General features: G+C 41.5%; 1 protein-coding gene across 1 annotated transcript in view; it reads left to right on the top strand.

Annotated features, from left to right (window-relative positions):
- The window catches only part of usp40 (ubiquitin specific peptidase 40), a 20,806-nt gene extending 6,325 nt beyond the window's left edge, over positions 1-14,481 (top strand). The window contains exons 10-32 of the mRNA XM_053499376.1: positions 20-127; positions 255-561; positions 696-777; positions 885-1,059; positions 1,207-1,291; positions 1,474-1,544; positions 1,658-2,043; positions 2,129-2,267; positions 2,375-2,435; positions 6,151-6,204; positions 6,351-6,439; positions 7,161-7,241; positions 7,394-7,430; positions 7,897-7,961; positions 8,072-8,146; positions 8,611-8,692; positions 8,786-8,850; positions 10,169-10,287; positions 11,931-11,996; positions 12,071-12,302; positions 13,476-13,589; positions 13,741-13,817; positions 13,896-14,481. Of these exons, the coding sequence (XP_053355351.1) occupies positions 20-127; positions 255-561; positions 696-777; positions 885-1,059; positions 1,207-1,291; positions 1,474-1,544; positions 1,658-2,043; positions 2,129-2,267; positions 2,375-2,435; positions 6,151-6,204; positions 6,351-6,439; positions 7,161-7,241; positions 7,394-7,430; positions 7,897-7,961; positions 8,072-8,146; positions 8,611-8,692; positions 8,786-8,850; positions 10,169-10,287; positions 11,931-11,996; positions 12,071-12,302; positions 13,476-13,589; positions 13,741-13,817; positions 13,896-13,977 (2,652 nt within the window). The 3' untranslated portion in view covers positions 13,978-14,481. The remainder of the gene's footprint in view (positions 1-19; positions 128-254; positions 562-695; positions 778-884; positions 1,060-1,206; positions 1,292-1,473; positions 1,545-1,657; positions 2,044-2,128; positions 2,268-2,374; positions 2,436-6,150; positions 6,205-6,350; positions 6,440-7,160; positions 7,242-7,393; positions 7,431-7,896; positions 7,962-8,071; positions 8,147-8,610; positions 8,693-8,785; positions 8,851-10,168; positions 10,288-11,930; positions 11,997-12,070; positions 12,303-13,475; positions 13,590-13,740; positions 13,818-13,895) is intronic.
- The last annotated feature ends 519 nt before the right edge of the window (positions 14,482-15,000 follow it).

The following is a 15,000-nucleotide window of genomic DNA, read 5'->3' as shown; positions in this document are numbered from 1 at the left end:
CGAGTGTGTGACCCCCCAGGAGCCAGACGGTGGTGTGTTGTTGGACCAACTCGGTCAGAAGCTGATGGAGAAGATCGGCTGCTCCTGGAGTAAGAAGTTCAGGAAGCAGTTTGGACCAATCAGAAAGGTCCGCCTCCCCGTTAACTACCAATCACACTCACAATAACCTGCGTTATTGTACATTTAATTACAATGTTTATGCCATTTTGTGTGTGTGTGTGTGTGTGTGTGTGTGTGTGTGTGTGTGTGTCCAGTTTCTGCAGTCTCACCCGGACGTGTTCGTGCTCCTGATGAACGGCTCCCGCGTGGCTCTCAGAAACCCGGCAGTAACGCCTGAGCAGGGGGCGGAGCCAAAATCAGTAGCAAAAAGGGCCCAGGATGAGTCGGAGGCGGGGTCAGATTTTGGCCTGGAGGCGGAGCCTGTGACAGGACACTGGTTCGACCTGAACGACGCGACGGTGACGGCGATCAGAGAGAGTGACATCATCAAGCAGTACGAGGGCAAAGAGAGCGCGTACATGCTGTTCTACAGGAAACACACACTGCAGCGGCCACGCCAGGGTGTGTGTGTGTGTGTGTGTGTGTGTGTGTGTGTGTGTGTGTGTGTGTGTTCGCAAGGAAAACAGTTATACCAATGCACACTCAGGATTATCGTCTCTGATGTGTGTGTGTGTGTGTGTGTGTGTGTTGCACAGCTTTGGGTAATCCTGCATTCGGAGTTCCTCCTCACCTGCTGCAGATGGTGCACGAGGAAAACACCAAGCTACAACAGAGGAGGTGTGTATCTATACACACACACACACATACACACACACACACATACACACACACAATCAAAGGTGATGATGCACAGATTTATTAACGTTGTTGTTGTTGTTATTTAGGGCGGAGTTCGACGTCCTCAGTAACAGCATCGACGTGCGGCTTCACTTCGCTTCTCATTACCGCGTTGAGGGCGGAGCTCTACGTCTCATGGACACGCACTCGGGCGCACACACACTCACACTGAGCTTTGACCGCAGGAGGACCGTGGGAGACCTGAGACTCGCCGTCTACCAGGTGACATCATCAGAGTGGGACACGTTGTCTTTTACACTACTGTTCCCTCTGCACTCTGTCTCACCTCTTTTCAGCCCAGTCATATAGTAACGTGTGTGTGTGTGTGTGTGTGTATGTGTGTGTGTGTGTGCGTGTGCGTGTGTTCAGATGCAGGATGCATGGGAAGGGGACATGGCACTGACAGTCACTAAGACCCTGCCAGCAGGACTCCACCTGTACGACACACTGACAGGTGAACACACACACACACACACACACACACACACACACACCTCAGAGTCTGGAGTGTGTTTGATTATCACCTAATAGAATGTAATCATTCTTTAAAGCACTTTTTGTAAGTCACTCTGGATAAGAGCGTCTGCCAAGTGCCTAAATGTAAATCAGATTACTAATCCGTGTGTGTGTGTGTAGACGATCAGCAGTCTTTGTGCAGTGCTGGAGTGTATAACGGCTCAGAGCTGTTCGTTTGGAACGGGATCGAGGTAACACACAACGAGCACATCAGAGCACAAGTGTAAGATACACACCAAGACACATAATACAACCGTGTGTGTGTGTCTGTCTGTGTGTGTGTGTGTGTCTGTGTGTGTGTTAGGTGAATGGTGTGTGTGTTCAGACTGGAGCTGAGTATGAACCGTTGCTGTTAAATATCCTAAGGCCAGATAAGGCGGAGCTGGACTCTGTGGGCGTGACTTGTGTTAACTCAGTAGGCGGAGCCTCTGAAGCGGACACCTCTGGTCTTGTGCATGTCACACGGGGGTTTTCGGGCGGGGTCACACTGGGCGGGGTGCGGGAGGCTCTCAGCATGCAGGAGGCGCTGGTGTGTCAGCAGGCGCAAGGGGCGGGGCCAGGAGGAGGAGGAGGCGGGGCCAGCAGGTGGAAGGTGTGTTCCCCTGAGGCCATGAGGAGGACGCTGAGAGAGCTCACGCTGCGGGACGGAGACACACTGCTGCTGCTGCCACACACACACCTGAACAACAGGTCAGAGGGGCGGGGCCGATTCTCACACGCCCAGTCTGACTCTGGGTTCGAACCCGTTTTCTAATTTCTTTATTTTCGGCTGCAGCGTGTTCAGTGTTAGCGAAGATGTGGTTACCGTGACGACACCGTCAGACTGCCGCTGGCTGCAGGTGGAGTGTCTCACACACACGGAGCAGGAGGAAGAGGAGAAGAGAGTGATGAAGATTCCTGCTGCAGGAAGCACAGTCAGTAAACACACACACACACATACACACAAAGATTGAATGTGAGAGTGTGTTGAAGTGTGCACTTGTGTGTGTGTGTGTGTGTGTGTGTGTGTGTGTGTGTGCAGTTGCTAAGTGAGGTGAAACAAAGAGCCCTGGAGGAGATGCAGCTGCAGGAGCACTTCACAGGTAACTAATCCATAAACACTATATACACTAAACACTATATACACTAAACACTATATACACTAAACACTATATACGCTAAACACTATATACACTAAACACTATATACTATACACTATATACTATACACAATATACTTTACACTAAACACTATATATACTATACACTATATGCACTAAACACTATATGCACTAAACACTATATGCACTAAACACTATATGCACTATACACTATATGCACTATACACTATATGCACTAAACACTATATACATTAAACACTATATACACTATATACACTATGCACTAAACACTATATGCACTAAACACTATATGCACTAAACACTATATACACTATATACACTATATACACTAAACACTATATACACTAAACACTATATACACTAAACACTATATACACTAAACACTATATACACTATACACTAAACACTATACACACTATATACACTAAACACTATATACTATATACACTAAACACTATACACACTATATACACTAAACACTATATACACTATACACTAAACACTATACACGATATACTTTACACTAAACACTATATACACTAAACACTATATACACTAAACACTATACACTATATACACTATACACTATATACACTAAACACTATATACACTATATACACTAAACACTATACACTATACACTATACACACTATATACTATATACACTAAACACTATATACACTATACACTAAACACTATACACAATATACTTTACACTAAACACTATATACACTATACACTAAACACTATACACGATATACTTTACACTAAACACTATATACACTAAACACTATATACACTAAACACTATATACACTATACACTAAACACTATATACACTATACACTAAATACTAAACACTATACACTATATACACTATACACTATATACACTAAACACTATATACACTATATACACTAAACACTATACACTATACACACTATATACACTATACACACTATATACACTATATACACTATACACACTATATACACTAAACACTATATACACTAAACACTATACACAATATACTTTACACTAAACACTATATACACTATACACTATACACGATATACTTTACACTAAACACTATATACACTAAACACTATATACACTAAACACTATATACACTAAACACTATATACACTAAACACTATATACACTATACACTAAACACTATATACACTATACACTAAATACTAAACACTATACACTATATACACTATACACTATATACACTATATACACTAAACACTATATACACTATATACACTAAACACTATACACTATACACACTATATACACTATATACACTATACACACTATATACACTAAACACTATATACACTAAACACTATACACAATATACTTTACACTAAACACTATATACACTATACACTATACACGATATACTTTACACTAAACACTATATACACTAAACACTATATACACTAAACACTATATACACTAAACACTATATACACTATACACTAAACACTATATACACTATACACTAAATACTAAACACTATACACTATATACACTATACACTTAATACTATACACTAAATACTATACACTAAACACTAAATACTATACACTAAACACTATATACTGTACACTAAACACTATACACGATATACTTTACACTAAACACTATATACACTAAACACTATATACACTATACACTATATACACTATACACTAAATACTAAACACTATATACACTATACACTATACAGTAAATACTAAACACTATACACTATATACACTATATACTATACACTAAACACTAAATACTATACACTAAACACTATATACACTATACACACTAAACACTATACACAATATACTTTACACTAAACACTATATACACTAAACACTAAATACTATACACTATATACACTAAACACTATACACTAAATACTATACACTAAACACTATATACACTAAACACTATATACACTAAACACTATATACACTAAACACTATATACACTAAACACTATATACACTAAACACTATATACACTATACACACTAAACACTATATACACTAAACACTATATACTATACACTATACACTATATACACTAAACACTATATACACTATATACTATACACTATACACACTGTAGTGGTAAAAACAAGTTTCAATGTCCGATTTGTCCCTTGTTTCTTGGCCTCTGTGAGAGGTGTTGATGCAATATTCTGACGCGTGCAAGTTGAATGAATAGATCCAGAGAAAGGCTTGATAGTGTTCCAAACAATAACTCAAGTTTATTAAATCAAAGTAAAAATGATTTCCAACATGACAAAAACAAACAACTTAAAGATTGCTTGCTGGCTTGGTGCACCATGCCCTCTAAGCTCCATGTGCACGGTCAAGAAATTGTGTGCTCTCGCACCAGCGCCCCCCTCCTGTTAGGGGTGGCATCTCACATTTTTCCCCTCTCACCTATAGGGGGCACACACTCGGGGAAATAAACAGAAGTAACAGTACAGCAACAAAATATTCAAGTAAATATGTAGAAAAATTATGAAAGATAAATATGGCTCCTACACCCGGGCCCCTAAGTGAGGGTTAAAACATCAATTACAATAAATGAAATATAAATGTAGCCAAAAATGTCTATACAAGAAGAAAAATAATACACATCCTTTAATCATTGTTCAGTAATTACGATTAAATCAGTCCTACGTTTCTGCATCTTCCAACAGCAAGCAAAGTTTGGTAATTGGTCTTTCCAAGAAACCAGTCTTTGTCTTAAGTTTAACAGTTCTTATGAGTCCTTTGGAATCAGGTAGAGCTTCTGTTACTCTTCCAATATGCCACGATCCACGAGGTGCTGAACTGTCTACAACTAGCACGATATCTCCTTTCTGCAGTCCTCTTTTGGCAGTAAACCATTTTTGACGTTCTTGCAATACACTATACACTACACTATCTACACTATACACTATATACACTATACACTACACTATATACACTATACACTACACTATACACTATATACACTATATACACTATACACTATGCACTATATACACTATACACTATATACATTATACAGTACACTATATACATTATACAGTACACTATATACACTATACACTACACTATCTACACTACACTATCTACACTACACTATATACACTATGCACTATATACACTATACACTATACAGTACACTATATACACCATACACTACACTATATACACTATACACTATATACATTATACACTATATACACTATATACTATACACTACACTATACACTACACTATATACACTATACACACTATACACTACACTATATACACTATACACTATATACACTATATACTATATACACTATATACACTATACACTATGCACTATATACACTATATACACTAAACACTAAACACTGTGCACTAAACACTATACACTATATACACTCGACTATACACTATATACACTAAACACTATACACTGTATACTATACACTGTATACTATACACTAAACACTATACACTAAACACTATGTACACTATATACACTATACATTAAACACTATACACTATGTACACTATATACACTATACATTAAACACTATGCACTATACACTGAACACTATACACTAAATGCGAAATGTATCGACTCTAATTGCAGTGCCCCTCCTCTCCCTCCCTCTCAGGTGGTGTGTGTTGTTTGAGACAGAGGGACCGAACAGGGAAACTTTTACCTCCAGGTCAACTTTGTACTGTTCAACCTTACTGTACTGTTAACCAACACAACTGCTGCTAATGTGTGTATGTGTGTATGTGTGTGTGTGTGTGTGTGTGTGTATGTGTGTGTGTGTGTGTGTATGTGTATGTGTGTGTGTTCATTTTACAGTCCAGGAAGACTTGACTGTCTGTGATGCAGGTATCAAGTTGATGACATCACTGTGTCTTTGTCCTGGACACGCCCCAAACTCCTCACAGGTAAAACAAGGGGTTTATTCTGGAAGGTTTAGACTTTAACAAAAATCTAGCAAACAGTCAATGAACATGTTTATGATATTTATAGAACAATGATACAGAATGAACTAGCTCCTGGGGCGTAGGGTGTGTGGTGTGTGTACAGTATGTGGTGTGTGTGTATGGGGTGGTGTGTAAGTGTTAGGAAGGGTTAGGGTGTAGTGTGGAAGGGTTAGGGTGTAGTGAGTAGGGTGGAGGGGTTAGGTGCAGGGTATATTTATAGTGTGTAAGGATTAGGGTGTAGTCTGTATTGTTTAGGGGTGAAGAGTGGAGGAGTTGGGTGTAGGGTGAAGGGGTTAGGGGTGTAGTATATAAAGCTATATACTGTACACTACTACAGTAATATTACCCCATGTGTATGGGGTGGGGTGTGTGTGTGTGTGTGTGTGTGTATGTGAAACTCTCTATGTTTCACTCCTCATGTTAATGCCCCGTTCAGTCACTATGTAAATTGGTTACTGCAAAACCACGCCCGGTTTCCTACCTAGCCACGCCCACATGGACATGCACCTGAAGGTCAAACATGACTTGAAAGTGAATTGTGTGCAGTAAGTGTAATTTAATAAACAGCTGTGTCACAAAAGATGTCTCAAAGGACTTCGTTCGGGGGAAAGTGCACTAGGAGAAGTGTTAAAGTCTGTAATGGGACACAGCCGTAAGTGTGTGCTGTTACTGTGTCCTGCAGCTCTTCCTGTTCTTCAGAGTGGCGCCACCTACAGGCCCAGAGCTGGAGATCATCGTGGAGAAGACGCTTACTGTGAAGGAGGTGTGTTTGCATGTGTTTGCATGTGTTTGCATGTGTTTGCATGTGTGAGCCTGTGTGAGCCTGTGTGTGTGTGTGTGTGTGTGTGTGTGTGTGTGTGTGTGTGTGTGTGTGTGTTTGTGTGTTTTTAATCCTGTCATTTGTGTGTGTTTCAGTGTTTGATGGTGATGCTGAAGAAGGCTGAACTCACTGGTAAAAGCTCACTCAGTCACTTTCTTACTTCATGTTAAATTTTGTGCTAAATATAAGTGTGGAGGAGTTAGGGTGTTAGGAGTTAGGGTGTAGTTGGGTTAGGGTGTAGTCTGTAGTTTGGTGGGGTTAGGGTGTAGTGAGTAGGGTGGAGGGGTTAGGTAGGTGTAGGTTATATGAATAGTGTTGAAGGTTTAGGGTGTAGTGTGCAGGGTGGAAGGCGGTGCAGGGTATATTTTTAGAGTGTAGCAGTTAGGGTGTAGTGTGGAAGGGTTAGGGTGTAGTGAGTAGGGTGGAGGGGTTAGGTGCAGGGTATATTTATAGTGTGTAAGGATTAGGGTGTAGTCTGTATTGTTTAGGGGTGAAGAGTGGAGGAGTTGGGGTTAGGGGTGTAGTATATAAAGCTATATACTGTACATCACTACAGTAATATTACCATGTAATTGTGTGTGTGTGTGTGTGTGTGTAGGAACGTGCTGGCATTTGAGAAGGATGGATTGGTGTGAGGAGGTTGGGGAACCTCTGATGGATGAGGTACAGTACTAAACACACACACACACTCACTCACTCACTATACCTGTATGGAAGACCTAAATTTAAAATTTAGTTTGTTACTTAATAAGCTGTGTGTGTGTGTGTGTTAGAATGTCTCTCTGGTGGAGATGAAAGTGGTTAGCGGAGACACACTTGTGATCACTGAGGGACACCTTCCTCCAAAGGTGAGTCACATAACCACACGCTTCACATCATGTGATCATGTGTGCGCTTTATTCCTAATGGAGGAGGTAGGTGTGTGTGTGTGTGTGTGTGTGTGTGTGTGTGTGTGTGTGAATGCGTGTGTATGAAACGTTTCTGTTCACTCACTTACCGCCTGTACAGTGAAACCTTGTATTGTGAGCGTTCCACAAGACGAGCAAAACATTGTAATAAATTTTGACTTGATATACGAGCACCAAGTATCACTGAGTGTCATGTGTCACGCATGCGCTTCATGTTTTGACGCCGACTGTCACGTGATCACAACTGAGCCAATGGTTCTTCTCTGTCGCTGTGGGAATGTGGGTAATCCTTCTCCCATGCTTATTCTCAGTGCGCGTGCGTCACCCGTATAGTCAACATCTGCGTGTGTGTACTGTTTACTATATCTCTGTGACCTTGATGCACGTGTGTGTGTGTGTTTCAGGGATTTCTAAACTTGGCAGTGAGCTGGTTGGATCGGAGTGATGAGTGCGAGAGAAATCACACACCAGAATCACACACTACAGGTTTTACACACACACCACACACACACAGCAGATTTTGAAGAGCCATGTACTACACCATTGTTGTTGTTTGTTTTGTGTGTGTGTGTGTTACAGGGCTGCAGTCTGTTGGTTTTATTGAAATCTCAGACGAGGCCTCACTGCATGAGCTCAAATGTCAGGTACACACTGCAGAATACACTACACACTGCAGAATACACTACACACTGCAGAATACACTACACACTGCAGTATACGCTACACACTATACACTGCACTACACACTGCAGTATACACTACACACTATACACTACACACTGCAGTATACACTACACACTGCAGTATACACTGGACACTACACTATACACTGCACTACACACTGCAGTATACACTACACACTGCAGTATACACTACACACTGCAGTATACACTACACACTACACTATACACTGCACTACACACTGCACTATGCACTACACACTGCAGTATACACTACACACTGCAGTATACACTACACACTATACACTACACACTGCAGTATACACTACACACTGCAGTATACACTAGACACTACACTATACACTGCACTACACACTGCACTATGCACTACACACTGCAGTATACACTACACACTGCTCTATACACTACACACTGCAGTATACACTACACACTGCTCTATACACTACACACTGCACTATATACTACACACTATATACTATACACTACACACTGCACTACACACTGCACTATACACTATACACTACACACTGCACTATACACTACACACTATACACTACGCACTACACACTGCACTATACACTACACACTGCACTATACACTATCACTACACACTATACACTGCACTACACACTATACACTACACACTGCACTATACACTACACACTGCACTATACACTACACACTGCACTATACACTACACACTATACACTCACACTGCACTATACACTACACACTGCACTATACACTGCACTACACACTGTAAACTACACACTGCACTACACAATGCACTACACAATGCACTATACACTGCACTATACACTGCACACTGCACTATACACTGCACACTGCACTATACACTGCACACTGCACTATACACTGCACTACACACTGCACTATGCACTACACACTGTACACTGCACACCGTACACTGCACTGTACACCGTACACTGCACTGTACACTGTACACTGCACTACACACTGCACTATACACTACACAGTGCACACTATACACACTGCACTATACACTACACACTGCACACTATACACACTGCACTATACACTACACACTATACACACTGCACTATACACTACACACTATACACACTGTACTATACACTACACACTATACACACTGCACTATACACTATACACTGCACCCTACACACTATACACTGCACCCTACACACTACGCCATACACACTGCACGCTATGCCATACACATTAAACATGATAATTTAGCGCGTCAATTTTCTGTGTGTAGGTGCTGACTCTGCCTGCACTGGTGCAGGTGTGTGTTCCGTCTCCTGAATTTCTACGGGTTTGGTTGGTGGAGAGAAAAAAACTCATTAGAATCCTCAGAGGAAACCACCTCACACTCAGGTACACACACACACACATATACAATACTGTGCAAAAGTCTTAGCCATCATATTATATACTGTATCAATTTTGTTATATATGTTTATCGTGTCTGCATATTTACAGTTAAACCCTCGGAATTCAAACATAATTCGTTCTGGAAGTGGGCTCATATTCCAAAACACTTGTAAACCAAATTTAAATTTTTAATAAGAAATAATGGAAACTCCAATTATTCATTCTACAGCTCACAAAAATACATAAAAATTATTAATACAAAATATGGAGTACAAATAAAACAAAATAATCTGCACTTCACTTTAAAAAAAATTTAAAATAAATCCCAACAGATAAGTGTTTCCGTTTGTGCACACTGGTGCTGTGTGTGTGTGTGTGTGTGTGTGTGTAATGTATGTGCACACACACATTAACAGAAAGGCTGTTTTATCAGAAAAATTAGCAAGGAACATCGCTAGTCACACTCGCGTGAGCGCATAGTAGTGGAATCACTGCTTTTAAGTAAAAAAAATAAAAATAAAATAACTGGTACTTTACCTTTGAAAGGAATCGCGATAGAGCGGAGTTTCTGTGTAAGGCAGAGAGTGTGTGTCTGTATGTGTGGGAAGCCAAGAGGAGGAGGGGGTGGAAAGGGACTCTGTAAATGCGAGAGAGAGAGAGAGAGAGAGTGTGTGTGTGTGTGTGTGTGTGTGTGTGTGTGTGTCAGTGAAGGATCACGGTGTCAAATTACACACACACACACTCTCTCGTCTTTGGAACCGTTGGCTCAGTTGTGATCACGTGACGCTCGCTGTCAAAACAAGAAGCGCTTGCGTGATGCATAATACCCTGTGCTCGCAAAACAAGACAATGCTCATTTTTCAAGTCAAAATGTATTAAAAATCTTTGCTCGTATTGCGGAACACTCGTAAACCGCGTTACTCGTAATCTGAGGTTCCACTGTATATACAAATTCATTCAGTATTTCCATATATACCTTAAAAATATATTATTTAATAAATAAATTACATTACAGGAGAATTATATGCATGGCTGCAAAGAAAACAATATAGTACAAGACAGACTAGTTTTCAAGAACTTATTTTCTCCAGCAAGCTCAGTAAAACCTAACAGCTGTTTTACTATAAAACTGCAGAAATCTGTTTCTAAAACCCCTGATTTTAAACAATGAGTTTTCACTCCAAATATTGGCTGTTTATTTTATTGCTCTTTATAGAAGTTTCTTTGATGCAGAAATGTTTTCAAAAGCGTCTTTTGCTTATGCCATATTTTTGTATGTGCCCAAGACTTTTGCACAGAACTATTAGTAGAACAGTTGTTAGGTTTTACTGAGCGTGCTGGAAAATACAAGTTCTTCTGGTAACTTAATCACACTCGCTCCTTTCTATTTTTATGCAAATCCAAGGAGTGTACATTAGTTTTTTTGTTTTTTTCTGCACAGCCATGCATATATTCTCCCCAATGTTATTTATTTATTAATGTTTAAGTTATACAGTGGAAATACTAAATGATTTTGTACAGTTGCTGATTTTTGCACAGTACTGTGCGTGTGTGTGTGTGTATATTTTTCACAGACACACGAGAATACACACACACACACACACACACACACACACACTTACTCACTCTCTCGGTGTGTCTCCCAGGAAGCTAAAGTTGTCGGTGGGATCTGAGGTGTGTGTGCAGAAGCTGCAGTGTGAGGAGAACCTTGGGTAAGTTCAATGTGTAACACACACACACACACATACGTTACTAAATGGTTAATGCAAATATTTTCTCCGTTCAGGCCAAAGGCTATTGTGCTACGTCTGCGTGTGGGCGTGGCCAAAGAGGAGGTGGGCATGTCTGAAGAGAGTGCATATTTCCCCACTCATGAGTTTGTATGGGAGGCGGAGCTAGACTCCTCCCCCGCAGGGCTGTACCATGCAGTCTCCGCCCACTGTGGAATCTCACCGGAGAATTTGCTGCTTGCTAAACACCTGCCTGAACAAAACACCTGGAGTACCATCAACTACTGGGTGAGGCGTGGAGAGAGAGAGAGAGAGAGTGAGGCGTGTGGAGAGAGAGAGTGAGGCGTGTGGAGAGAGTGAGGCGTGTGGAGAGAGTGAGGCGTGTGGAGCGAAAGAGAGTGTGTGAGGCGTGTGGAGCGAGAGAGAGTGTGTGAGGCGTGTGGAGCGAGAGAGAGTGTGTGAGGCGTGTGGAGCGAGAGAGAGTGTGTGAGGCGTGGAGAGAGAGAGTGTGTGAGGTGTGGAGAGAGAGAGAGTGTGTGAGGTGTGGAGAGAGAGAGAGTGTGGCGTGTGGAGAGAGAGAGAGTGAGGCGTGTGGAGAGAGAGAGAGTGAGGCGTGTGGAGAGAGAGAGTGAGTGTGAGGCGTGGAGATAGAGAAAGAGAGAGTGTGAGGCGCGTGGAGATAGAGAAAGAGAGAGTGTGAGGCGTGTGGAGATAGAGAAAGAGAGAGTGTGAGGCGTGTGGAGAGAGAGAGTGTGAGGCGTGTGGAGAGAGAGAGAGAGAGTGAGGCGTGTGGAGAGAGAGAGAGTGTGTGAGGCGTGGAGAGAGAGAGAGTGTGTGAGGCGTGGAGAGAGAGAGAGTGTGTGAGGTGTGGAGAGAGGGAGAGAGTGTGAGGCGTGTGGAGAGAGAGAGTGAGTGTGAGGCGTGGAGATAGAGAGAGAGAGAGTGTGTGAGGTGTGGAGAGAGGGAGAGAGTGTGAGGCGTGGAGATAGAGAGAGAGAGAGTGTGAGGCGTGGAGAGAGAGAGAGAGAGAGTGAGGCGTGTGGAGAGAGAGAGAGTGTGTGAGGCGTGGAGAGAGAGAGTGTGTGAGGTGTGGAGAGAGGGAGAGAGTGTGAGGCGTGTGGAGAGAGAGAGAGAGTGAGGCGTGTGGAAAGAGAGAGAGAGAGTGAGGCGTGTGGAGAGAGAGAGAGAGTGAGGCGTGTGGAGAGAGAGAGAGAGTGTGAGGCGTGTGGAGAGAGAGAGAGAGAGTGAGGCGTGGAGAGAGTAAAACCATCACATTGAGAGTGAGACTGTCCCAGTGAGAATTAGAGTGAGACGAGGAAGTGAGTGAGACAGTTGGAGTAAGGGGCTGAGTGTAGAAGTGAGACATGACACAAAGTGTGAGGGAGAGGGTGAGACAGAGTGAAACCGATTGTATTGAACAGCTATGTAACATTGTGTGTGTGTGTGTGTGTGTGTGTACAGATTCAGTCTGTCTCTAAACAGAAGAAGAAGAAACAGAATAAGAATAACAGTAAAGGAGTGAACCTGCAGGGGGCGCCGTACTGCCTGAGAGACGGTGACACTATAGCAGTTAAGGTGTGTATACACACACACACACACACACAGTAACACAACTTAATATAGCAGTGAATGTATACACAAAATAACACAAACGTTTCTGGATTTTATCAAAGTTTTTTTTAAGGATTTTTGACAAACGTGTGTGTGTGTGTGTGTGTGTGTATAGAATCTGGTGATTGACAGTAATCGGGAGTTCGGTACAGTTAAAACTGGACAAATACCTGGAGAACAAACAGAGCAAAGGTGAGACAGACACACACACACACACACACACACACACATGCGCGCGCGCACATATTGATGATGTGTTTTCTCCACTAGGGGCCAGAGTAAGCGCTCGGAGAAAAAAAAGAGCAGGAAGCCCGAAGTGGCCTTGTCAATCAACGTGGGTGTGTTCAGATAGCCCTGACCACACCCACAGTCTTGACCACACCCACTATCAGCTGGAAGCTGCCCACTTGTGCCATTTGAGATTCTCAGCCAATCAGAGAGCTGCTAAACATTACACTGAGTCAGAGAGAACCAGTCTGCTGTAAAGGATCATGGGTAATCCAGTGTGGCGGTCGGGGTGATAAACCACCTCTACACACTGTGATGTAACGGTTAAACAGCCTATTGCAGTGGATTATGGGTAAAATTACTGTCGTGACTCTGATGAGCAATGCATTTTATTAACCTTTAATGAGCTTTAATGATGATGTCACTGATGAGATCATCCCTTAGACTGTTTATCTGGTTGAACTCGACACTCTGTTGATTTTAAATGAAATGAGATTAATCTTATGTTGACGATGAAACTGTTAGTTTGACATTTTTACTATTTGATTTTTTTTCCACAATTTTGAAAATGTTTTAGTTTCGTTTCAAATTGTCAAAATATTAAGGATAAAAATAAAACGGTGTGTCACTGAAATCTGGCCTCAGACTCGTGTTTCAGTTCGAGCTTCACGATCTGAATAAAAGGTCACCTTGTGATGATTATGATCATGCTGTGATTGTGATTAAACTGTAACTGTTCTTTGGAGTGAGCCATGCTGGGCTCTAATCATCTAATCCTGGGTTTGTCCTCACCGTCTTTTTTATTTTTGTATGTCCAAAGTCTTCCCAAAGACCATCATCCAATATGTCTATCTACACTCTCCCCTGCAACCACCTTACCGTCGCTAATCTTCCTCAGATTTCATCTCCTACACAGCAGATAGTCCACCTGGGAAGATCTTCCACTGCTTATACAGTTGTGTTCAAAATAATAGCAGTGTGTTAAAAAAAAAGTGAGTAAAGCTTCATATCCATATAATAACTTTTAACTTAAATCACATAAATGCATTGGACTCCCTGCACGTTCTATTCTGAATTACAACATGAAGAAAAATGTGATAAATGGATTATTAGTTTAATGTAAGTGAAGAAAAACTAATATTAGTCT

This window comes from Clarias gariepinus, chromosome 6 (assembly GCF_024256425.1).
Source record: "Clarias gariepinus isolate MV-2021 ecotype Netherlands chromosome 6, CGAR_prim_01v2, whole genome shotgun sequence".
In the NCBI taxonomy this organism is placed as follows: domain Eukaryota; kingdom Metazoa; phylum Chordata; class Actinopteri; order Siluriformes; family Clariidae; genus Clarias; species Clarias gariepinus.
Note: the sequence above shows the minus strand (reverse complement) of the source record. Positions and strands in the feature narration are given on the sequence as shown.